Source organism: Paroedura picta, chromosome 3, assembly GCF_049243985.1.
Source record: "Paroedura picta isolate Pp20150507F chromosome 3, Ppicta_v3.0, whole genome shotgun sequence".
NCBI lineage: Eukaryota > Metazoa > Chordata > Lepidosauria > Squamata > Gekkonidae > Paroedura > Paroedura picta.
Genome location: NC_135371.1, coordinates 8,914,560 through 8,941,086, shown reverse-complemented (window position 1 = coordinate 8,941,086; position 26,527 = coordinate 8,914,560). Strand labels below are relative to the sequence as shown.

The 26,527-nt window shown below is 48.6% G+C and overlaps 1 protein-coding gene across 1 annotated transcript; it reads right to left on the bottom strand.

The window, feature by feature from the left end:
- Positions 1–52: 52 nt before the first annotated feature.
- CFB (complement factor B) lies at positions 53–26,527 on the bottom strand. The gene is made up of 18 exons (XM_077330883.1): positions 26,354–26,527; positions 22,713–22,916; positions 20,973–21,158; positions 19,996–20,169; positions 18,419–18,514; positions 16,935–17,071; positions 15,118–15,256; positions 14,176–14,328; positions 12,688–12,789; positions 11,631–11,768; positions 8,465–8,562; positions 6,888–7,005; positions 6,368–6,515; positions 5,170–5,249; positions 4,384–4,502; positions 2,685–2,817; positions 1,067–1,116; positions 53–377 (listed from the first exon to the last, which is right to left on the bottom strand). The coding sequence occupies exons 1-18, from the start codon at positions 26,409–26,411 to the stop codon at positions 192–194; spliced, it is 2,319 nt and encodes a 772-aa protein (XP_077186998.1). The 5' UTR covers positions 26,412–26,527; the 3' UTR covers positions 53–191.

The following is a 26,527-nucleotide window of genomic DNA, read 5'->3' as shown; positions in this document are numbered from 1 at the left end:
GCGTATTCAAACTCGGCCAACAAAAGAAACAAATGATAAGAGGCCGTTGGACTTACTTCTCACACAGTGGCATTTTAATACACAACATTTAACACTACATGGACTTTACAGGATTTGAAAACACCGGTTTTATTTACACACAAGGCGAGGGAAGAGCCAAGGGAGCAGGAAGGGGTGACCCCCACTTCTTCTTAGTGGATGAAGTCCAGCCCTTCCTCGTGCAGCTCCAGCCTGAGCCAGGGCAAGATCTTGAAGATGTTGATGTGGAAGTCCCTGGCATGGTCAGGGGCATGCTCAAAGATGTCCCTGCTCTGGTCGCAATAAGATGGTGCCTTGTTTTTACAGACATCCACCACGCCCCAACTGATCACGCCCACCTGCGGAAGAAGGAAGATCCGAGAGTGAGAGGCAGGCATCTCACCCTAAGAGAGGCCCTGCTGGATGAGGCCAGGGGTGGCCAAACGGTGGCTCTCCAGATGGCAGGGGCTCATGGGATGTGTAGTCCTTGGGCATCTGGATTCGGCCCAGTTCGCCACCCAAAACCCAGGTCCCACATCTTAGGCCAGCCAGAAAGAAAATGCCACTGACCAGGTAGAGAAGCTGAAGGCATAGTTTGGAGTTGGGGGGGAGGGGGGAATGGGTGTCGCAGGAGGCGGAGCCAGCCACAAAATGGCCGTCCCAGCAGACCCTCAGTTTCACAGTGGAGATCCTTTTGTGGTGGTGGCAGCTTTACAGCCAATGAAATCTCTAGTGGCCAATGAGAAGCCATGCTGGGAAACGCCCCATCTAGCCCCACCCACTTTCTAAAAGGATTTGGAAAGGTGTTGGTTGGGGATTCCTGCAGCAATCCACACCAGTTCTTGGCGGGAGACGAGCCATCCTCCATCTTTGGTTTGGGTCAATGAATGACAGAGTATTGTGGGATCAGGGCCCGCAGGGCTCCAGTTGGAAGAGGCATGAAGGAATATGATCAGAGGTCTCTCCTCTTGATGGGGCTGCCAAGTCCAACCAGGGCTTGGGATTTCTCCCGCGGGTGAACCGGAGACAAGCTTAAAGGCCCACTCACCTGGATGTAACGCATCCTTTTAGCGATGATCAGGGGGCCACCAGAATCACCTGCAAAAGAGGAGAAGGGCTTAACAACCGGTTCTGGAGGGGAAACAAGCAGGGTGGCTCGGTTGTACTCTTGATAAGACCCCATGGCAGGAGTTTCACATCTGTTGACTCCAATTCCGCAGTCAGAATAGAGGGAGGGACGGAATAGTATGGAGAGGCAGGCGAGCCATTGGACAGATCAATAGGTAAAAAGCTGGTCCGAGTACTAGAAAGATCAGCTCTTTAAAACCATCCAGGTGAGACTTCCACTAGAGCAGGGGTAATCAACCTGTGGTCCTCCGGATGTTCATGGACTACAATTCCCATGAGCCCCTGCCAGCATTTTTAGGCGCTGCTCCCAGGTTTCAGGGCCCCCTGGAGTAGGCTGGCCTTACACAAGGAACTAGGCTAAAAAAGGCCTACACTAAGAGCGAGTTTATAGTCAATGTACCTTGTTTTATATACATATGACAGACAGATTTCTAGAATATATTTCTGGGGCCTAGGGACCAAGTCCTATGAGGAAAGGCTGAGGGACTCGGGAACGTTCAGCTTGGAGAAGAAGAGGTAGAGAGTGGACATGATTGCAGTCTTTAAGTATTTGAAAGTTTGTCAGAGGACAGGGAAAGGTTCCTGTTGGCAACGGAGGACAGGACTTGCAGTAATGGCTTTAAACCACATGTAAAACAGTACCGGCTAGATATCAGGGGAGGAAATTTCACAGTCAAGAGTAGTTCAGCAGGCGAATTGACTGCCTAAGGAGATGGCGAGCTCCCCCTCACTGGCAATCTTCAAGCAGTGGCTGGACGGATGCTTGAGGCTGATCCTGCGTTGAGCAGGGGGTTGGGCCAGATGGCCTGTAGGGCCCCTTCCAACTCTATGGTTCTAACATTCGACCCAGAGAAGCGTGTGTTCATTTCGTTCTTGAATGGTTTAATTCAAACACACACAAAAGTTGGAACTTTCTAGCAATTCATGACGTACGTAACACAAAGCGTGCTTCGTCAGCTCAGTTACCAGGGCCCCCCTTCCAACGTGCCAGGGCCCTGCAGGGGGTTATATGGCCCCCGTTGAGAACGGCTGATGTAAAACAGCAACACTTAATGGCTTGGGAGCTGATTGTGGCTCTTCTGAGCCCCGTTTCCCAACGTGGCAACCGCCCCATGTACCAGGAAAGCCATTACCAGGTAAAGCCAGGAGCTGATGGTTGGCTTCCACCTGTCATTTAACGCTGTTCAATAGTCGGCCTACAAATTCAGCCGTACTGCTAAAACGGGCAATTATTGACAGGTAGGCTGTTACTGTTGCCTTGGGTTACAGAAAATTATTATTATTAATAATTTTTATTATTAATAATTTTTTATTATTAATAATCTGGGGCTCGTGGCGGGTTACAACATCCTAAAATCCCCAATTCAAACTCCATTAAAACAATAATTACATTCCCAATATTATCAACATGGCAAGATCGGCAAAGTGACCGAGAAACATTTTTTTGAGACTGCACTGGCTCATGCCACAGTTCTGGCAGTGGCCTCTGGGTGACCTAAGAGGGGGAAGGAAGGAACAGGGTGGGCCCTGTTTCTCACCTTTGCAAGTGTTGGGGTCCACCTCAGGTTCAGCGCCTCCCGTACACAGGAAACGTTCGGTTACCACCTGTGAGGCCTCCGTGACATTCTGGTACTGTTTGGCTTTCTTTGCATCTTCTTCACAGAGGTGTTTCTGAGGGGGCGGAGGAAGAAGAGAAGGCAGGTTTACTAAAGGCCACCTGTGATATACCCCAACCAGGCCCTATAGCAGGGGTAATCAAACTGCGGCCCTCCAGATGTCCATGGACTACGATTCCCAGAAGCCCCTGCCAGCGAATGCTGGCAGGGGCTTCTGGGAATTGTAGTCCATGGACATCTGGAGGGCCGCAGTTTGACTACCCCTGCCCTATAGCCTTGGAAGCCAGACCCCCCCAGAGTACCCGCTGAGGTGATCAGACAGCTGGTGGGGCTCACATGAGACCGCTGGGAGAAAGAGAGCTGTTTTTCTATATGGTGGTCTGCATTTGTTTTACGCTTATTTGCAGTCACAAATTGTGATTTTAAGTCTTGGGTTTTTTAAATGTTTCTTATTTATATTTTAAGCCGTCTTAAGTGAAAAATTATTTTAGATATTTTACGCTCCGCCGCCACCAACCGGCTAATGGTCCCTGGCCCAAAAGAAGTTTGCCTGGCCTCAACTAGGGCCAGAGCCTTCTCTGTCCTGGCCCCCACCTGGTGGAATGAGCTCCCTGAGGAGATCAGGGCCCTGACGGGACTAAAACAGTTCCGCAGGGCCTGCAAGAGGGAGCTCTTCCACCGGGCATTTGGCTGAGGCCAGGCCAACCAACCAACATCTGCAGGGCCCCTGCCCCTCACTGCCCAGAAACCCGCTAAGACTCCTGGACCTACTGTTACTACTGTTTATGTTATAGTATTATGTTATACTGTCACCTGGTTTATCTTTAACCGCTCCTGCGGAGCGGATAAAATAATAGAGTAAGGGCCCTGAGGGCGGGCCCTGTCCGGGATGAGGAAGGGTGCCCATTGGCCCCTTCCCCTGGACTGACAAGCAGAGAGCCCAATCGGAAGGCACGCAGCACCTCCCGATTGGGCCCTCCACTTGTCAGTGCAGGTCCAAACCGCCAATCAGCAGCCGCACGCAGCATGGCTGCTGATTGGCTGTTTGGGCCAGCAACCACCAACTGGCCAGTTTGGGCTGGCCCCACTCCCCACAAGGGCAAACCTTCGCCCCACGGCAGCCATTCCTCTGCTGACCGCCGAGAGGGAAAGTTGGCCCGCGGCTCCCCATCCCTTTGCCCGCCTGGGGGAGGAAAAAGGCTTCTGCAGGCCCGGGGCTGGCTCACCAGATTAGAAGCCACAAAAGCCTTTTTCCAAGGAGGGGTGGGGAAGGCCTCTGCGGCCCCGGGCAGCCACCCAGCACCGTCCCTGGGGAGGGGTGCTAGCGCCCATTTTATTCTTAAATAAAATGGGCTTTAAATCTAGTCAATTAATAATATGAATGTTATTATATGTATAGTTTCGTGTATAGTTTTAGTTTTGTGTAAACTGCCCTTAGACTTCGGGGAGGGCGGTATATAAATATAAATATAAATATAAATATAAATATAAATATAAATATAAATATAAATATAAATATAAATATAAATATAAATATAAATATAAATATAAATATAAATATAAATATAAATATAAATATAAATATAAATATATAAAATATTTATACTCTGCCAACACCTACCTGGTCACCGTACTTGATCCGCACAGTTCTGCGACGCAATCCCAGCCCTGGTGAGTCCTTAACGTGGCAGGGAGTGACAAAGAGTGCCGGGATGTTCCCAACGGACATCAGTTCTTCCTCTGGGGAAAGCAATGAACACTATCAGACACGGCTGTCAGGGCATCTTGACAAGGTGTGGAGGAGCCCCTACCTACAGGGTCTCCTATCTAGGTGGGGCCTCGCGTTCCCTTCCAACTCTATGATTCTGTGATTCTCCACGATGGCGTGTGGACGTGAAAGAACAGGACAGGCCAAGCGAGGGGCAGAGCTCAGTGGAGGAGGAGGAAGAAGAAGAAGAAAGCATCTTGGATGCGTTGAGCAGGGGGTTGGATAGATGGCCTGTATGGCCCCTTCCAACTCTATGATTCCGTAATTCTAAGAAGAAGAAGAAGAAGAAGAAGAAGAGTTGCTTCTTATATGCCGCTTTTCTCTACCCAAAGGAGTCTCAAAGGGGCTTCCATTCACCTTCCCTTTCCTCTCCCCACAACAGACCCCCTGTGAGGGAGGTGAGGCTGAGAGAGCCCTGAGATTACTGAAGAAGAAGAAGAGTTGGTTCTTATATGCCACTTTTCTCTACCCAAAGGAGTCTCAAAGTGGCTCACAATTGCCTTCCCTTTCCTCTTCCCACAACAGACACCCTGTGAGGTGGGTGAGGCTGAGAGAGCCCCGATATCACTGGAGGCAGCGTTCTTGGTGCCCTGCCCACGTGTGCTCCTTGTTGCATCTCCTGTCCCACAGGTGGCTCACCATGTTCCCTGCAGGTCGTCTGGGGATGGGGCCTCCTCAGGGCACGAGTGGTTCCTGCCGTGCACGGCAAGCAGATTGGTCTGCGGAGGAGCAGAGAGAAATGAGGCAGCCTGCACATGTGTTCAGCCGTGGAACAGGCTGCCTAAGGAGGTGGTGAGCTCCCCCTCACTGGCAGTCTTCAAGCAAAGGTTGGATTCACACTTTTCTTGGATGCTTTAGGATGCTTCGGGCTGATCCTGCGTTGAGCAGGGGGTTGGACTAGATGGCCTGTGTGGCCCCTTCCAACTCTATGATTCTAAGACAGTCAGCTGGAAGTCAGGCTTTCTCCCAATGTTAGGGTTGCCAGCCCCTCTGGCCACTGGCAGGGGATGAGGCTGCTAAATTGAGGTTGGGAGACTCCTGAAGATTCTGGGGATGGAGCGTGGGGAGGACAAGGTCCTTAGGGGGGTACAATGTCATGCACCCCATCCTCCAAAGTAGCGATCCCCAACCTGTGGGCTGCGGACCACATGTGGTCCGTCGACTAATTGGAGGTAGGCCGCGAAGGATGCCTTCCCCCCCCCAGCCCTTTACTTCACCCCCCCCCGGCCCCTTACAACACACTTTGGGTGTCATTGTCTCCCATCACTCCCAGATGGGACTATCTCGTTGCAGAGAAACAAGCTCAGGGTTCCCATTGATTTGTCATTGTCATGAGTTAAAATTTCCATGAAAATAAAATGTTCCTTATGTTCCTTGTTGTGGTGTGTCTGTATCTTATTTTGAAGGGATGTTTAAACATCACTGTAGCGACCAGAGAGCGTTAGGGCAGTGGCTGAGAGTAGAGGAGTAGACTACCCCCCCCCCCCCACCGGGCCTCAGTAAAATCGTCAAGCGTTGAGTGGTCCCCGGTGATAAAAAGGTTGGGGACCACTGCTCCAAAGTATCCATTTCCTCTAGGGCAGGGGTAGTCAAACTGCGGCCCTCCAGATGTCCATGGACTACAATTCCCAGGAGCCCCTGCCAGCGAATGCTGGCAGGGGCTCCAGGGAATTGTAGTCCATGGACATCTGGAGGGCCGCAGTTTGACTACCCCTGCTCTAGGGGAACTGGTAGTCAGGTAATGAGCCGTAATTCCGGGGGATCCCCAGATCCCGCCTGGGGGATGACATGCCCAGTTGGCGTTACACTTTCCCTTCCGTTATTCCCTCTGTCTCACCTTGCTTCGGCGCTCAATGTGACTTTGTCTCTGAGGGTCACCAAGGCCACGTCATAATCGTAGAATTCGGGGATCCCAAGATTTCGTAGCTTCCCAACGCTGTACTGGGGGTGGGACTTGAGCGCAGCCACGGTGAAGGTTTTTTTGCCTAGGCAGAAGGAGGACCGTAAGAAAGCTTCCCGCGATCCTGATGAACTGGGCATTCCGCCCGCTCAGAAACAGCCATTTATGAATGCAAGCTGATAGCTGGAAACCTTTATTACTGCATTGCTGCCCATCCCCAGTTTCTAAAAAACGTGGATGTTAAAGATACACAGACACCACCCCAGTGGGCATTCTTTGCAGATATTGATAGATCTCATTCAATATTTTTTTAACTTGGCAGAGAAGCCCGTTTTGAAAGTGGGCAGGGGAGCAGGGAGGCCTCCCCACGCTGCAGCTCTCTTGGCCGGCAGGAGGCTGAGGAGAGCTGCAGGGTCTTTCCCTTGATGCCCCCTCACCTGGAAGGAATTGGGCTTACCTATCTTCACTTTTATGTCATCGGCTGTATCATCGATGGTGAAGCAGTGAGCTGCCGTCAAGACGGATTTATCAGAAATCAGGGTTCCTTTGCACATCTCTGTCCCACGCCCAGGACGCTTTGATTTGGAATAGAAGAGCAGTGTAGCTATGTGAAGGTGTGGGGAGACCCAGGGTATTCTAAGGACACACTACTTGGCAAAAGGAGGTTGCTTCTGCACAATTTTTACTCCAATTTGGCATTCTAACTGGAGTGGGGGAGTCTCGGTCCGCTAATCAGTTTTCCCTCTCTTTTGTTCTGATTCCCCCACCCCCAACCAGGGCTTCTTACCCACTCCCAGTCCAAATAAATCCCTGCCATCTACACTGAATTTGATTTCCATTTTGATTTGGGGCACTTTAAATTTTCCTTCTGCAACATTTTCCGTGGTGACACTACCTTTCCCCCGTGATATCCAGAAGTAGATATAACCCTCAATATTTGAAAAACCGGCATCAGTAAGTGTGCAGGTTACTGCTTTTTGCGAATTAACTTCCTTCTCCGTGCCTCATAGCAATCAATCTTCCCTGATTGGCCAGGGCGTCAATTCCCAGTGGCAAGGCTTGTCTTAAAGTGACGGCGCTCCGGAAGCCCTACTTCTCTCAGAAGAGATTTGCCTCTTGGATTTATTCGCCCCTTCTCTGCTGTCTCCAATCCTTTTCACCCCCTCTTGTTGTAAGATCGGGGCCCCCTTCCCCTCTCAGGGCTATATATGCAGTGCTCCCTGGTCTCCTCCCTGGGAATGCCGTCGCTGTCGGGTTGATTGGGTTGGACGATGTATTTGTTTTCGTAGGATGTTTTTATGTATTAGGGGTTTTATGGGTTTTTATATGTTGTTACCCACCACGAGCCTTAGGGGAGTGGTGGGCTATAAATCCAAGTAGTAGTAGTAATAATAATAATAATAATAATAATAATAATAATAATAATAATAATAATAATAATAATAATAATACTCCTGCTGCGCTTTGCACCCCCTCCCTGTTCTGAGCTGCTTCCCCAGTCAAGTGCAGAACACGTTCTGTTTCAATTGTGGGAGGGGGGAATAGAGAAAGACCCGAGTTCAAATCGATCTGAATTCTGCAGGATCCACAACAGAAAAAACAAAGTAAGTGCAGAATCACCCCTGGTTTGATACGATTCCTTCCCCCAAGATCACACCCAGACTAGGACCTGGGAGATATCCCCAATCCCCAATTTCAATCCCCAATTGTTCATGGAAGCTCACTTGGGTAATTTATTTTATTTACTTATTTATTATATTTATAGACCGCCCTCCCCGGAGGCTTGGCACAAGCGCTTGCTCTCGCACTAAGAGCAGGTAGCTTGACTCTCAAAACCCTGGGAATCCTGCTGAACCCTCTGCAGACCAGCATGGCTCCCCACCTGAAACCACTTCACAAGGTCATTGCAAGGGTAAAACACGGAAGAAAATGAAACACAGAGGAAAGAATCGTGCCTGCCCTTCTAGCTTGCGAAGGACGGGCGAGAGAAAAAATGTGGGCGAGACTAAAAAACAGGATGACGGATCAACTTACCAAGATGGAGATGCTGACAAGCCAAGGATTCTTTTCCCCATCGTTAGCACTTTCGTACTCTTTAGCCAAGCCACACATGCTCAAGGCCTCGCTCTCATCTGGAGGGGACAGAAAGTACGGGACATCGTCAGAGCCTCAGGCACTCTGTTCCACCAAAAGGTACAGGGGCTGGAGAGGGGGCGCGAGGCCCACCTGGGAGAGGAAATGAATGGGAAAGGACACGGCCCAGAATCTCAACTCCTGCGATTTCCTGGGGCTGCAGGAAGAATAACTGAGAGAGCACTGGAGAATGCCTACAGCGCTGGACTGAGTTTAGGAGATGGGGGACCACCTGCCACAGGAATGGGTGTCCCTTAGGAAAGAATAAATAAACAAACAAACATTTTATTTCTATAGTGCCCCATCCTATCAGCTCAGGGTCGTTAACAACAATATAGGATCATATTTATTTATTTATTATTTATTTTATTTATTTATATTTTTACACCGCCCTTCCCTACGGCTCTGGGCGGTTTACATAAAACATTTTTGAACATTCACATAGAACACTATCAAAATAATTATAACAGTATAACAATAACCACAACATATCAACTGGAACAATTAGAACAGCACTTCAACAATCACTTGACAATCCCTCAGTCGGTTCGGTCCCTCAGCCTGGGGGGCACCTGTAGGTGTTATGGCTCAGTCGGCCCCACCTAATGCCTGGTGGAAGAGCTTATGATCTTACAATTAAAGGTAAAGGTAAAGGTAAAGGTATCCCCTGTGCAAGCACCGAGTCATGTCTGACCCTTGGGGTGACGCCCTCTAGCGTTTTCATGGCAGACTCAATACGGGGTGGTTTGCCAGTGCCTTCCCCAGTCATTACCGTTTACCCCCCAACAAGGAAGCTGGGTACTCATTTTACCGACCTCGGAAGGATGGAAGGCTGAGTCAACCTTGAACCGGCTGCTGGGATCGAACTCCCAACCTCATGGGCAAAGCTTTCAGGCGGCTGCCTTACCACTCTGCGCCACAAGAGGCTCTTGATCTTACAATTAAAAACCGCAAACTAGAATTGAATTCCCTATAGGGTCTCCCAGAGTTTGGATAGATCTCCAATTGGTGGGTGCTTCTTGTGATGGGGCCAGTATTACTTGGTCTTATTGCCTGGCCTCACCCATTGGCCTGGCAGAACAACTCAGTTTTGCAGGCCCTCTGGAACTGTGCAAGACCCCGGAGGGTCCTGATTTCCTCAGGGACAGTGTTCCACCAGGCTGGGGGCCATGGCCGAAAAAGCCCTCCTGGTTGAGGCCTGTTTTGTCTCCCTGCAGCCGAGGACCCTGAGCAGATCTAGACTGCCTGATCTTAATACTCTTTGGAGGGATATAAAGGAGGAGAATTCTTGGAGGTTTTGGAGGTGGAGCCTGAGGAGGGTGGAGCTTGGGGAGGGGAGTGACTTCATTGGGGTATAACGCCGTAAACTCCACCTTCCAAAGCAGCCGTTTTCTCCGGGTGAACTGATCTCTGTGTCCCGGAGAGCAGCTGTAAGTCCAGATTTCCAGCCACCACTTGAAGGTTGGCAACCCTAATCTATAAAGCAGGTTCAAACGTTTATAAAATGTCTTTGCAACCTCACCACTCCTGGTTTCCCTCTTTCAGAGCAGGTTTCTATTGTTCCTGGCTGCAGAGACATTCTCGAATGCACGAGGAATGGCTTTCTTGGCACAAACAGATGCTTATCTTAATGGGGAAATAGTCACACACACTGCTGTTGGGAGTCTGGAGGGGAAAAAGGACACGGAGGACACTGGCTGCATGGCATCATTCCCAGGGGGAGGGGGGACCCAGTAGAGAAGCCATAGAGTTCCCAGCGATCCCTAGAGCAGACTGACATCACATCCAGTCATTCCCCGAAAGTGATTTCACACACTTGGCCATTTTTTAAAATTGTTTTTCTCCTCCCAGCCCTAGAGGCAGGGGTTACCCCATCCCTGGTAGGAAAAGTGGTAGTCCGGCCTTCCAGCATGGAGCTTGTGAACTGTTCTCTATGGTAACTCCAAGAAAATCTAATAAATAAATAAGAAATAAACTCTTCCCACATTGTGTTTCAAAGAAATGTCTGAATGTTCCTCAGCAGGTCATTTATTTAATTTTGTCATTGTTTACCCTGGGCTTGCTGCTCTATGAAGACATGATGCAAGCCGCAGGAATTAAAAAAAAAAACAAATGAAATGTAACGAACTTAAAAATCTTGAATAAAAACATAAAAACAAACATTCAAAGCAGCCAGACCCATCAAAAACACACACACAAACAGCAAACACTCAAAAGTCACAAATCAAAAATTCCAAGAAAAAGCAAGAAGGAAAACGAATAGCACAAAACTTATCTGTTCCACTTAATATTTCTGGTATGGGACTGGAGGAGGAGCTAGTCTCATGGCTTAAGTGCCACTCAGCGCTTAACACCCACTCAGGGTGGCTGTCCTGCCCCTGAGTGCCTCCTCCCCCAACCGGCTTGCCTGTCTGTCCAGCAGCCAGCCAATCACCTTCCACCCCACACCCCTGACTAGCCCCTCCTCCTTCCACTTCCCTCGAGGCTCAGAGGCTGCAGATCCCTGCCGCATGAGAGCTGCCTCTGCTGGTGAGTTCCCTGCAGCCTTTCCAGATGGTCTCCCCCTCCCCTCCTGGGGGAGTGGACCATCTGCAGACTTCTTCCACTCCCACCCCCCAATCTAGCACCCGTTGTATTCCTGAATGCAATGGGCTTTGCCCCTAAAGGTAAAGGTAAAGCACCGAGTCATGTCTGACCCTTGGGGTGACGCCCTCCAGCGTTTTCATGGCAGACTCAATACGGGGTGGTTTGCCAGTGCCTTCCCCAGTCATTACCGTCTCACCCCCCAGCAAGCTGGGGACTCATTTTACCGACCTCGGAAGGATGGGAGGCTGAGTCAACCTTGAGCCGGCTGCTGGGATTGAACTCCCAACCTCATGGACAGACAGCTTCAGACAGTATTTCTGCTACTTGCCCCTAGTCATAAATAAAACCCTGAATTCCCAGCAGAGGACTCTAAGCCCATGATTTTGTCGTGACCTCATGTCTACTAAAAGCCACCCCTTTGAAACAGTAAAGGTCCAGGGCGCAAGTTCTAAAATCACAAAAAGAAAAACAGTCCTATTACCGATCATTTCATCAAAGGCCTTCTGCATGTCCTCAAGTCCATTGAGTTTAAAGACGTGTTTCTCGTTGGTTTTCTTAGAGGCCAGTTCGTTCACATTTTCTACGTTGACCATCTCCCCGACACCGAACACGTAGACATCTAGGCAGAAGCATGGATGAATGGAAACACAGGTGAGTCGAGAAAGTGCCGGACCTCCTAGTGACAAGGCAGGAATGCCCTACTTGTGGGTGTTTATTTCCCTCCCCCACACACAGAATTTGTAATGCCAGTTAAAGGCTTTATGGGTTTGGGGGCTTTTGAAAAGCTCATGTATGCTAAGTTTTTTTTTTTTGGGGGGGGGGGGGAGGGAATAAACATTCACTGGTAGGTTTGAACTCAGCGTTCTGGCTTTTTACTAATAGGTCAGGGGTAGTCAAACTGCGGCCCTCCAGATGTCCATGGACTACAATTCCCAGGAGCCCCCTGCCAGCGAATGCTGGCAGGGGGCTCCTGGGAATTGTAGTCCATGGACATCTGGAGGGCCGCAGTTTGACTACCCCTGGCCTAGGTGGAAGCTTGAAGTTAGTTGGGGTTCCTTTGGTTCCGTTTTTGTTTTTGTACTATCACGATGGGGTCACAATAAAGAACTGAAATGAACTCCCAGTGTCTGAACCCAGGGATTTAACAGTATCCACAAGAAAGGCTTGTCTATACTTCTGATACTAACACTGAACCCTGATTCTTGCAAGACTTAAGGGAGGTTTATAAAAAATGTAAATGCTTAAGCAGTACTGGAGCATAGACAAGACAAAGGGAAAACCTTCTGCCTTCTGATTGGATGAGCACCTGTCAGGAGTGTGTGATTTTTAAGTCCCCAAGAGATTTTTAAGTGCGGGATTTTTAAGTCCCCCCAATGTGGGGGGAAGGACTGGATGGCCCTTTGTGGTCTCTTCCTGCTCTGGGTGATTCTGATTCTAAAGCAATTGTTCAGGAATTAAGGATTTCTTTCATCAAAACAGTCAGAGTAAAATAATTTCCCCTCATTCCCTCGCATCAGCCACAGATTGTCACATCTTACCCAAGTAATCCTCACGATCTACAGTTCTGTCGCGCCCAATATAGAGGAATTCCCGGATTTGAGCAATGACAGGAACGGGTTCACCCCCCATGTTGAAATTGCCTGGAAAAACAGATATAGAGAGGGGCATGAAACAGGGATGGTGCGTGGCCTTGAAGAGAAAGAAGGCTCTAAGAAGAACTGCTGGGTCAAATTCAGGGTCATCTTAGACCAGCATCCTGTGCCCAATAGAGAAAATTAGTGGTCTCTGGAAAGGCCATTAGTCGGGCAACAGCCCTTCTTGTTGTTTGTGGCTCGCAGTTATAACCCAGAGATATGCCATCATGTTTAGATGTTTCCTTTGGATGTCATGGTCTATTGCCATTGAGAATGGTACTGAGAACCATTAATGCTCCCAACACCTAGGAAAATGTTTGGGTGGGGGTGGTGTTTGGGGTCAGGGTTTGGGCTGGATGTGATTGCACTTCTGGGTGATGCTCTAACCCCTAGTTTTTCGGGCCTCTCCCAAAAAGACTGGGGGAAATTCCTGCAGCATCGCTATGTGGAGGACATTTTTTCTCTAGCTTCTCAGTTCCTCGGGAATAGGAAATTAAGGGTAAGGGCTGGAAATTCCATACCCCAGAGGGTAAATGGGAGGCCTAAGCACCACGTTGGTACATAGTGAGCCAGGGGACATCCCGGTCTTTCTAGCGCAGACCTCAACGCTTCACGGTGGGAGGTACCTCTTCCAAAACAGTGACAGATTCAAAACTTCAAAAAGGGACCATGGTTCAGCCAATCATTGCCAACTTACTGTCCTCGGGTACACGAGCCGTAAGGGAGTGGCGGGCAATAAATCAAAAGATAATAATAATAATAATAATAATAATAATAATAATAATAATAATAATAATAATAATAATAATAATAATAATAATAATAATAATAATAATAATAATAATAATAATAATAATAATAATAAAAAAAGTGCAACGAATGGGGAAGGAACACGGCTATTCTGATATATTGTTATAGCCCCTTGGACTGCAAGGCGAACAAACCGGTCAGTCCTAGAGGAGATCAGCCCTGACTGCTCCTTAGAAGGCCAGATCCTGAAGATGAAACTCAAATACTTTGGCCACCTCATGAGAAGGAAGGACTCCCTGGAGAAGAGCCTAATGCTGGGAGCGATCGAGGGCAAAAGAAGAAGGGGACGACAGAGAATGAGGTGGCTGGATGGAGTCACTGAAGCAGTCGGTGCAAACTTAAATGGACTCCGGGGAATGGTAGAGGACAGGAAGGCCTGGAGGATCGTTGTCCATGGGGTCGCAACACGACTTCGTACCTAACAACAACAACAATGGGGGGGTGGGGTGGGGAAGTCTCCCTCAGAGAGAAAACGTGGAATCTCTGGAGCTCCATCTTGGACAGACACACTTGGAAAAACACAGGGATAATGCAGAGGAAAGCCCTCCATGCTGGATAATCCCTTGCAACCAGAATTCTTACCATCAGTTAGGAGGATGATAACATGGCGGGTGGTGGTGATAATAGGGAGGGGATCCAATTGCTTTCGCTTTTCATCTTCTTGCTGATTGACCATCATTTCATAGACTGACGACAGACCAGCCTTCATGTTTGTTCCAGGCTGAAGCGCGTGGTCTGTGGAGGGAAGACGAAGACCAAAGGAGATGAATCACTGCCCATTCCTCACTGCCAGCCACTATTCTTGGGACAGGGGCACCTTCCCTGTTTCATCCTCTCCGGCAGTGTTTATATAGCCTCTCGTTGTCGGAGATAACTCTCGGCGCGATGTCTCCGGGCTCTGACTCTTACAAGAACTCTCGTCACTCTACGCCAGCTTGGTGTCGTGGTTAGGAGTACAGACTTCTAATCTGGCGAGCCGGGTTTGATTCCCCGCTCCCCCACATGCAGCCAGCTGGGTGACCTTGGGCTCCCCACAGCACTGATAAAGCTGTTCTGACCGAGCAGTGATATCAGGGCTCTCTCAGCCTCACCTCCCTCACAGGGGGTCTGTTGTGGGGAGAGGAAAGGGAAGGCGATTGTGAGCCGCTTTGAGACTCCTTTGGGTAGAGAAAAGCGGCACATAAGAACCAACTCTTCTTCTTCAGTAATCTCAGGGCTCTCTAAGCCTCACCCACTTCACAGGGTGTCTGTTGTGGGGAGAGGAAGGGGAAGGCGATTGTGAGCCGCTTTGAGACTCCTTTGTGTAGAGAAAAGCGGCATATAAGAACCAACTCTTCTACTTCTTCAAGTAATATCAGGGCTCTCTCAGCCTCACCCACCCCACAGGGTGTCTGTTGTGGGGAGAGGAAGGGGAAGGCGACTGTAAGCCGCTTTGAGCCTCCTTTGGGTAGAGAAAAGCGGCACATAAGAACCAACTCTTCTCTCCCTACAGATACAAGCCCCCCTCTGAAGCATCTGCCTCACCTTCATGCCTGAGCTTCTCCAGTTGATCGATCACCCAAGCGGCGTTGTTGCTCTGTTGGTTTATCGTCGACACAATCACTTTGGGCTTGGTGGCAAAGGTGACGACGGCGTAATTAGGGGTGACGTCATAGCTGGAGACCTGCAAAGGGGGGGGGTCGGACTGTCACGGAAGGGGAACAGGGAAGTACACAGGGCCCTGGCTCACAGGTAAGGCTCATGTTCTGCCTCCTAAAATGTCCTCATGTCTGGGGGATGAGAGGCGCGGTGTAGTGGTTAAGAGTGAGAAACTCTCATATGGAGAACTGGGTTGGATCCCCCCTCCTCCACATGCAGAAAAAGAAGAGTTGGGTTCGAAACCCCACTTTTCAGTACCGACGGAGTCTCATAGTGGCTTACGATCGCCTTTCCTTATTTCCCTACAACAGACATTCTTGGAGGGAGGTGGGGCTGAGAGAGCTCTGAAGGAACTGCTATTCGAGAACAGCTCTAACAGGACTGCGGCTATTAATTGATTTGATTTTTGACTAGCTCAAGGTCACCCAGCTGGCTGCCTGTGGAGGACCGCGGGATCCAACCCGGCTCTCCAGATTAGAAGCCATCACTCCCAACCACTGCACCAAGCTGGCACCCAGCTGGGTGAACGTGGGCCAGTCACAGTTCTCAGAGCTCTTCTTGCAGAGCAGTTCTTTTAGAGCTCTCTTGGTCCCACCTACCTCGCAGGGTGTCTGTTCTTAGGAGAAGACGGGGAAGGTGTTGGTCAACCGCTTTGGAACTCCTTCGGGTAGTGAAAAGCGGGGTATAAAAATCCAGCTCTTCTATTAAAATGTTCCATTCTTTTCTAGCAGACTTCTGACTCCCCCCTACCAAGTAATTCCTGGGGTTTTCTGTCTCTGCGGGAGCAGCAGTTCAGAAGGCATTTGAAGATGAAGTGGAACAGGGAATGCGTCTTCCTCTTGGACATTTTAAGCAGAAATAGACTCATAATATCCTGAGGCTCATTCCTGACATTTCTCATTAATTGATCTCAGATTAGGTATGGGCCAGTGGTCTGACTTGGTATTAAGCGAGTTTGCATGTTCAAGTATTTTTCTCCCCATCAGCCATTTAATTTGGAGCTGTTCTCCTACAGTTCTGACCCTGGACAGGATAGAAGGTATTGATCCTCAAACCTAAACTCAGCATAACCCGCTAGGTTTTGCTTTAGCCTCTGTCCCTCAAACACCCAATAGAGGGCGGAGTTTTGATCTCAAGAGTCGGTAATCCAAGAGTAGGGTTGGGCACGGCCCTATAAATCCTGAACCAAACCAGCCATTTTGGATCCACTTTGCTTGCTGCAGCTGGGAGAAAGGGATTTGGGGATGGTCCATGAAGGGTTAAATGGCTGGCAGCCATTTAAACCATCCATTTCACTTATCCCCTCACTTTGAGGAGAGGGTAGCGAAACAGACAAATTTAATGGCTCACAGCCAGCTGCATTTAGTGAGAGCCAGCTTGGTGTGGTGGTTAGACGCTGCGGCCTCTGATCTGGAGAGCCAGATTTGATTCCATGCAGAGTTGTTTTCTGTTGCCCCAGAGGGTCAGACCAGAACCAATGGGTTGAAATTAATTCAAAGAATTTTTGGCTAAACATTCGGAAGCAGTTCCTGACAGAGCGGATCTGCACTCCTCAGCTGTTAAGTTTAAGGGGCTTGAACACTGAACTGAACAAAAGGCCATATTTTAGCTTGTCAATAGGTTCATGTTCATCCCTATTCAGGAGGGGCAATTTGCTTCACTATGGTTCCCTTTTGGTATGGTGAAGTATGGGGAAATCACACCTTCTCAATGAGCTTGTTGATCACGTCCTTAGCCTCGTTGAAATTCTTCTTGCCCACGCTTTGGGAGGCGTCTAGAAGTATGTAGATGTTCATTGAGCCATCGGGAGTTATTTTGATCCTACGTTTTTCTGTGTCCGCTGCAGGGAGAAAAGAACCAGAGATCAGAGGCAGATTTCCTGATGGGTTTCTACTTACTGGCTTCCTGTCCAAGGCAGTCTGGAAAATTGACTCTTTCCTCTCACTAGGGTTGCAAACCTCTGGGTGACACCTGAAGATTTCACAGTCAGAGTAGTTCAGCCGTGGAATAGGCTGCCTAAGGAGGTGGTGAGCTCCCCCTCACTGGCAGTCTTCAGGCAAAGGTTGGATACACGCTTTTCTTGGATGCTTTAGGATGCTTTGGGCTGACCCTGCGTTGAGCAGGGGGTTGGACTAGTTAGCCTGTATGGCCCCTTCCAACTCTATGATTCTATGACTCTAGGATTCTAGGATTCTATCTCCTGCAATTACAATGAATCTCCAGGTAACCAAGATTAGTTCCCCTGGAGAAAATGGCTGCTTGGGAGGGTGGATTCTATGATGTTGTAATAAACTCCTTCCCTTCTCAGTGCTGCCCACCCAACTATATCCAGCATGATATAGTGGTTAAAAGCTGTGGACTCTAATCTGGAAAGCCGGATTTCATTCCTGACTCCTCCACACAGAACCTACTGGCTGCTCTTGGGCCAATCACAGTTCTCTAGCAACTCTCTCAGCCTCATCGAGCTGCCCTCACTAGTAGAGTTACTAGCTCAAGACTGGAAATTACCTGGAGATTTGAGGGGAGACACCTGAGCACGGCGGTCCTTGCAGAGGGGAGGGCTTTCAATGGGACAGAACGCCATAAAGGCCACCTTCCAAAAGAGCCATGTTCTCCAGGGGACCTGCTCTCTCTCTCTCTTGGAGTTGAGTTGTAATCTCATACTACCTAGAGGTTGACAACCTTACTCACAAGGTAGGGGAAGGGAAAGGTGATCGTAGGCCTCTTTGAGACCATACAGTAGAGAAAAGTGGGGTATAAAAAGCAACTATTCTTCTTCCATTCCCAATAGGGTAATTAGGGTAATTATTACAGATTCCCCTGCTTCCTCAAGAAAAACTGACCAGTGAGATGGCTCACAGCCCTTTCAGCCTAACAGTGGACCAGATGTACCTGTCAGCTGTTAGGCTGAAATAGCTGGCAGCCATTTAAACCTAACAGGCTGGCAACCCTACATTACACTAAGCCTCAAGAACGTCCTCTTTATGGAGGCAGCAAATTCTCCTCCTTCCTTGTCCATATTATACTTTGGAGCAGCTGTGCCTGGATTGCAGCAGGTAAGAGCTCATCTAGAGGGACAAAATGCTAAGAAATGTATTCTCTTATCTCTTGAGTGAAATTATCATCTTCTGGGAGCTATCAGGCTGCCCGTTATTCCCCTCCCTCCCTCCCATTCACCGAAACTCACAAACAACTTTATCGGGATCCGAGGACTCGGCAACTTCCGTGAGGGATGAGATGAATTGGCTGGAGACTTCTTCCGGGGTGTCGTAGGTGAATGGATCTGAGGGGAAAAGGGGAGAACATGGAGATTAGAAGGGAAGTGAAAGTGAAATATTGGAAGTGAATGACTGTGCTACATCTCTTGGTCTCAGACTTCAGAGGATGTGTGTAAAGGGATGGATGGATGGATGGATGGATGGATGGATGGATGGATGGATGGGTGGGTGGGTGGGTGGATGGATGGATGGATGGATGGATGGATGGGTGGGTGGGTGGGTGGGTGGATGGATGGCTGGGTGGGTGGGTGGATGGATGGGTGGGTGGATGGCTGGGTGGATGGATGGATGGGTGGATGGATGGATGGGTGGATGGGTGGATGGGTGGATGGGTGGATGGGTGGATGGATGGGTGGATGGGTGGATAGATGGATGGGTGGGTGGATGGATGGGTGGATGGGTGGATGGGTGGATGGATGGATGGATGGATGGATGGGTGGGTGGGTGGATGGATGGGTGGATGGATGGATGGATGGGTGGGTGGGTGTATGGATGGGTGTATGGATGGATGGGTGGATGGATGGGTGGATGGGTGGGTGGATGGATGGGTGGATGGGTGGATGGACAAACAGACAGACCAGGACTCTAATCTGAAGAGAAGTGGACTCTAATCTGAAGATTAGACTAATCTGAAGTTTGACTCCCCTCCTCCTCCTCCACATGCAGCTAGCTGGGTGACCCTGGGCCAGTCACAGTTCTCTCAGAGCTCTCTCAACCTCAGCTTTGTGTCTTGGCAACACACACAAAACCAGATAGACTGTTGAAGAAGAAGAGTTGGTTCTTATATGCCGCTTTTCGTTTACAGTCACCTTCTCTTTCCTCTCCACACAACAGACCCCCTGTGAGGGAGGTGAAGCTGAGAGAGCCTTGATATTACTCCTCATAACAGCTTTACCCATGCTATGGCGAGCCCAAGGTCACCCAGCTGGCTGCATGTGGGGGAGCACGGAATGAAACGCAGCTCACCAGATTAGAAGTCCGCAATCCTAGCCACTGCACCAAGCTGGCTCTTGTTGCATTATGTGCCTTGAGCACATAGCTCACTGAATACTCCTTCATAAACTGGAATATAAAGGGAAAGGTATCCCCTGTGCATGCACCGAGTCATGTCTGACCCTTGGGGTGACACCCTCTTGCATTTTCTTGGCAGACTCAATACGGGGTGGTTTGCCAGTGCCTTCCCCAGTCATTACCGTTTACCCCTCAGCAAGCTGGGTACTCATTTTACCGACCTCGGAAGGATGGAAGGCTGAGTCGACCTTGAGCCGGCTCCTGGGATCGAACTCCCAGCCTCATGGGCAGAGCTTCAGACTGCATTTCTGCTGCCTTACCACTCTGCGCCACAAGAGGCTCCTTTAACATATTGATATATATCACAGTATTATCTCTCATGTAATTTGCAAACTTAGAAATGGGAGGTGAAAGGGCCACATAAGCGAAATAGCCTATTTTCATGTAAATCTGGCCCTGCCCACCGTTTACTCACTACGGCATTCTGGTTCTGTTCCAGTCCAGGCTCCTGACTCTTGGCAAACCCGAGATTTCGAACCCATGAGAGAAAGTCCATTTTCACAATGGTAGCGCACTTGGTCTTCTATTCGGTACCTCCTGCCTTCTTTTAGGGAACCGATAGGGATGCCGGGGTTGGGGCAATGGCCAGCTGGGGAGGAGAAGAGATGATACAGTCATGGGCACTGCTGTCGTAAAATGTACCCGAGTAAGTGCGTGCGTTAAAAGTGAAAAAGGGACAGTAAGCGCATGTAAATAACATCTTCCAATCAGATTACCAGATGTCCTCTGTTGAGTCTTTTGGGCTCTTTTTAGAAACCTGATGAAAATGTCCTCTTTTGGGGTTGGACGGTTAGGTATACTCCCATTTAGTAGCAATTATCACTGCTTCCATAGTTGGGGTATTTGAAATGAGATTTGTCCTGGGGTTGTTCTGCACAGAGCAATAAAATCCGTCGTAGAATGCGACCCATCTACGCTGCTTGAATTTGCAACGTTCGTGATCATTTGTTGCACTACGTCGTCCTCATGCCTTCTGCATCAAAAAATAATCTGCCTAGCCCCTCCCAATCATTCAGTAGTAGTAGTAGTAGTAGAAGAAGAAGAAGAAGAAAGAGTTGGTTCTTATATGCCGCTTTTCTCTACCCGGAAGAGTCTCAAAGCGGCTTACAATCGCCTTCCCTTTCTGAGAAATATTTCCTCTGTTTTGCTTTTCAAATCATGGCAACCCTGTCTTCCAATATTTAAAAAGAAACCTCAAAGAGCACCTCAGAATGTCTGTTCACAACTACAATCCCACAGAACACTTCTGATCATGGTGTCTCCCCTGCCAGGTACGTCTGTATAAAGTTCCCGTGGGGAACACCAAAATGATGGAGAAGAGAGAGAGAGGGAAGCCTCTCTGACCAACGTCCTTCCCAAAGATCTCACCAGCAAACAATGATCGAAACTCACCTCCATCGTCGCATGTCGTTGTCTGTCCGCTCCATTTCCCGTGGGGGAGGCAGGTGCGGTTCTGGGACCCACGCAAGGTGTATCCCTGGTAGCACTCAAACCTCAGTTCCTGGCTTACGTTGTAATAGGGCTGTCGGGGTTCATACAGGCCATTTTCGAACTCCAAAGGCCTGGCGCATCGGATGTCTGGAAGAAACACAAAGTCAAGTCTATTGTCTTGCCTGCAAGTGGGCTTGCCAGCCTCCAGGTGAGGCCTCAAGAGCTTCTGAAATGACACCTTGTATCCAAATTGCTGGCTGATTTGGAGCGTGGATTCTATTTATTTAGTTGTATAGACATTTATATACCACCCCTCTTGGGATACCGCCTCCAGGCGGTTTGCATGCTTTAAAACACAATAAAACCAATAAATTAATCACAATAGAAAGAAGTTAAAATCATCCGATTCACAATCCACAGTGGGTCGCCAGCAATTCATCACCACGCTAGCGTACCTCATGTTGAAATAAGGAGGCATCAAGGGGGCAAACAGAGGGCAGTGTGGGCAGGAGGGAGGCCCAATATTTCTATTATTATTATCATCTATCTATCTATCTATCTATCTATCTATCTATCTATCTATCTATCTATCTACCTACCTACCTACCTACCTACCTATCTTGTTTGTTTGTTTGTTTGTTTGTTTGTTTGTTTGTTTGTTTGTTTCCCATCACTCCTGAGACCAGCTCATGGCGGGTTACAAAGTGTCCAATCAAAACCCCAATAAAACCCCATTAAAAACAGGACAAAATCGTAGAACAAAAACCGGCACAAACATGGCGGAATTCCTCAATCATCCAACCCCCAAACACCCTCTAGTGAGGGGTGGAAAGAGGGGCCAAGATGATAATGGCCTAACCAATGCCTTACACCGGGGAGTGACCCCAGACCGATCTTCCTCACTGCCCTGGCCTCAACCATAGACCTGGCGGAAGAACTCCGCTTTGCAGGCCCTGCGGAACACCGAAAGCTCCCGCATTCCATTGGAATTGTTGTTATTAGTTGGCTGGCCTCAACCACAGGCTCAGCGGAAAAGCTCCATCTTGCAGCCCCTACGGAAGTCCGAGAGCTCCGGCAGGGCCCTGATCTCTCCGGGAAGCTTATTCCGCCAGGCAGGAGCCAGGGCCTAGTTGAGGCCAGGGATCCTCAGCCGATGAACATTGCTTGATCAAAAAGTTCTCTTGTATCCCAATTTATCTAGGGATGTCAGTGTCCAAATGGAGGCCTGAGGATCGTCTAGAACAGGGGTAGTCAAACTGCGGCCCTCCAGATGTCCATGGACTACAATTCCCAGAAGCTACTGGGAATTGTAGTCCATGGACATCTGGAGGGCCGCAGTTTGACTACCCCTGGTCTAGAATTACAAGTTCATCTCCAGAGATCAGTTCCGCTGGAGAAGATGGCTGCTTTGTCACTAGACCTTGTCCTCTCTGGGCTCCATCCCCAACATCTCCAGGAGTTTCTCAAACTTATCTCCCATCAGTCCCCAGGAGGGACTTGGCAACATTATAACCTTAGCCCCAAATCTTGCCCTACCCAGGCTCCACCCTAACCCCTATCCCCAGGAATTTCCTAATATCCATATGTGCAAGTCTCCCAAGGCCACACCAGCCCTGCCCCCTGCTGAAGTTCTGCCATTAATATAACCACAGGAAGCAGGTGAACAATATGAATGTCATTCCCAGCAAACGGCCCACATACCTCGACACCGGGCCTTGCTGACGGGTCTTTTTTGTGCATCCCTCATGAGGTTCCAACGCGAGCCGTGACACATCCGGATTTCGGCGGGATGGGGGTATTTTCCATCTGGACACTCATATTTTATTGTTTTCTCTTCCACCAGCCACGTGTAATTGCCCCCTACAATTGCAGCTTTCTGGGGGTCACAGGCTCCATCAGTCGCACCTAGGAAGCACAGCGAGAAAAAGGTGACAGTCAGAATGGACAGACACAACACTTGTTTGCTGATGCTGTGCTCCAGACCTCACTTTGGGTCGCTGAGTAAATCTTCTCGCCACAGTCTACTTGGTGCCAGGGGTGGGTTGCTTTTTAACATCCCCTCCTCTCTTTTTTTTTGGCCATCAAATGATAGCTGTAACTTATGGGGACTCCATAGGGTTTTCAAGGCAAGAGATGTAGAGGGGTTTTACCATTGCTTGCCTCCAAATCAGCTCTGTTTAGCTCAGGGGTAGTCAAACTGCGGCCCTCCAGATGTCCATGGACTACAATTCCCAGGAGCCCCCTGGTTTAGCTCCAGAGACCTGACAGGATCAGGCTAGGCTGGGGCTATCCAGCATGTGCCCCCCCCCCATATATCACAAAATTGTTTTCAGTAATAATCATGATATATAACAAGTTTCACTTTGTATATATATGTGATCATGCCAGTAAAAAAAACAACACCCCAATTCCAGAGTATTCTTCCATCGTGACTTAATGCAGCCTTTCTCAATTTTTTTACCGTTGAGAAACTCCTGATTATCTAGGGCAGGGGGAGTCAAACTGCGGCCCTCCAGATGTCCATGGACTACAATTCCCATGAGCCCCTGCCAGCGAATTGGTCTTGGTTAGTACTTGGAGGGCAGACCCCCCAAGGAATACTGGGGTAGTGACACAGAGGCAGGCACCCATCTCTGAACTTTCCTTGTCTACCCCGCTTTTCACTACCTCAGAGCAGCTTCCCATCACTACCCCCTTCTCTCTCCACAATAGATACCCTCTGAGGCAGGTGAGGTTGAGAGAGCTCTGAGAGAACTGTGAGAGGCCCACGGTCACCCAGCTGGCTCCTCCAGATTAGAGCCCGCAGCTTTTAACCACTACACCAGACAGGCTCTCCACTGGGCTCACCATAAATCAGCTGCAGCTTGTGAGCACAACAAAAGAGCCAGGCCATTAATTTTCTCCACAGGTTCTTGGCAGCTCGCCTCATAAACCAGGTGCCAAGCTTCAGAGCTCAAAAGCGGTTTCAGGATGCCCTTCCCTCCCCCCCCATCTCATGCCTGAACTCCACAGTTTACTATTCCTGGAGATGGATGGTGGAATATTGACACACGCTGCCCATCAGAGAATGCTCAGATTTCAGCTGGGCTTCCAGTATGTAAGTGACCCTGTTCTTTAGTGTACTTAGTGTAATGGTTAATCCAGTTTCTGTTTATATGGGATCGCTTTCCTGAGTGTTCATATTCCCCGTGTCAATACAGGAGAAATCTTGATACGTGCTCTACATTTTCATTTCCTTCTGAAATCAGTAAAGTGTAAAAAAAAAAAGGGTAGATGTCCCCCTCCCTCCTTTTGCATGTTGCAATCTGAAAACCTCGTTGCGATTTTTGTCTCCTGAAGTGGTACAGCCACGTTGGACTGTACCGCAGTGGGCTGCAGGTTGGGCTTACGAGAAGAAATGACCCTCTGTGCCACCATGCCCAGAACCATTCCCCATGAATATAAAAATAGCGTACTAGGGAGAAAGCTAGATAAGAAACATTTCCCAGGCTATTTAGTTATCTAAGCATTTTTTAATGGACATATGTTCAATCTGAAGCGGTACAGCCCGAGCACAAGTCTGTCATAAGGGGGAGGGGTCACCGACGTCCCTATTAGAATTTTTCCCCAGGTGCAGCACTGAAATTTGGTATGTGAAATTTTTATATCTAAAATTCCAGCACTCTGAGATTCTAGACATCTCTTGCTTATCTTGCTAGCCTGACCTTGGGTCAGCAGCTAAATGCCGAGTGCTGCTTTATGACATTATAGTTCACCTCAGCATTTACTTAGGTTTCCAACTCCCAGATGGAGGGTACACCATGAAAAGAGGAGGGTTCGGAATGAATATAACAGCCGAAGAAAGAACCTACCCCAGGCTATAACTAACAGTTAAACAATTTAACAATGAATAAAGATAAAAATACAAGGAGCCTCTTGTGGCGCAGAGTGGTAAGGCAGCAGACATGCAGTCTGTAAGCTCTGACCATGAGGCTGGGAGTTCGATCCCAGCAGGTTAACTCAGCCTTCCATCCTTCCGAGGTCGGTCAAATAAGTACCCAGCTTGCTGGGGGGTAAACGGTAATGACTGGGGAAGGCACTGGCAAACCACCCCGTATTGAGTCTGCCATGAAAACGCTGGAGGGCATCACCCCAAGGGTCAGACATGACCTGGTGCTTGCACAGGGGATACCTTTATCTTTACCTTTAAAGATAAAAATACAGTTTATCTTATCTCTTCTTTTAATGAGAATCAAACCACCAAAACGGACTCTAGATTTGTACCGTTTTCGATGTGTCATTTTCATCAGTGGTTGTTTCCCCTTATAACTATTTTATGAGCATAAAGTCATCAAATGGCATAGTTCCTTTAGGTATCCAACTAGTATGTTCTGAGGAGCTAGACCTTCTATGATTATTCTCCACTTAAATTTTAACAATATATATATTGGCCTTTAGCTCAAAGGTATGGGGAAGCGTAGTCTTTTGTTAAAATTTAAGTGGAGAATAATAGATCATAGAATTAGTGAAGGTCCAGATCTTCAGCACGTACTAGTTGGATACCTAAAGGAACTATGCCATTTGATGACTTTATGCACATAAAATAGTTATAAGAGGAAACAACCACTGATGAAAATGTCACATCGAAAATGGTACAAATCTAGAGTCCGTTTTGGTTGTTTGATGACTATTACAAGAAGAGATAAGATAAACTGTATTTTTTATCTTTATTCATTGTTAAATTGTATAACTGTTAGTTATAGCCTCGGGTAGGCTCTTTCTTCTGCTGTTAACTCCCAGATGAGGGCTGAAGATCTCTCGGAATTAAAACTGATCTTCAGATATCGGTTCTTAATAGCTGTTTTGGAGGGTGAGCCACGGAGGGCCGTCCCCAAACCCTTTCCTCTATAGGCTCTGTCTCCAAATCTCCAGGGATTTCACAGAGACGGCAACCCTCCGAAATACTAATCTCAAACATCCTCAAAATGATAATTGCTTGTCACCTAGGAAACCAGTTTCCCTTGCATGCCAACTGCCCAATATCATGAATATAAAATAATCTATCAATAAATATTGAAATTAAGCAGCATAGAATCAGGCAGTGTATATCACCCATTCGCCACATGCTTTGAGCATATCTGCAGCATTTCTGTGCTTGTCCAGGAGAATGGTGTGTGTGTGGGGGGGGGGCGGGTTTGGCTGCGAATTATTTCAGCTCTGTGCTGGAAAAAAACAAAACATCCTGGATGAATTCTCCCTGCATTGTCAAGGCACTGCTTTTCAACAGCAGGTTAGCGGAGACACGCAGGAAAAGTAACGGTGCCAGGAATATTTGCAGATAACTCTAGGATGTGTGACCTTACCTGTCAAAAATGCCCCAAGGGCAAGGAGTATGTTGAAAAGCTGGTGATGCAGCTGCATTTCGGGTTCCCCCTTTGGGTTCGCGGGAGCGTCTGTCTCTGTTGTAGGAGCTGCGGGTCTGATAACTTGTGAAATTTCTGGGCTCACTCCACAAAGCTAGTTATTGGCAAACCCCA

What these genes read in the sequence shown, in the direction of transcription:
- CFB (XM_077330883.1), bottom strand. Translation starts at nt 26,411, where the DNA reads ATGCAGCTGCATCACCAGCTTTTCAACATACTCCTTGCCCTTGGGGCA. An exon ending in TGACATAAAAGTGAAGATAG is followed by an intron (nt 6,516 to 6,887) that starts GTAAGCCCAATT and finishes CCTTCTGCCTAG; the next exon opens with GCAAAAAAACCTTCACCGTG. An exon ending in ACATTGAGCGCCGAAGCAAG is followed by an intron (nt 5,250 to 6,367) that starts GTGAGACAGAGG and finishes GCTCCTCCGCAG; the next exon opens with ACCAATCTGCTTGCCGTGCA.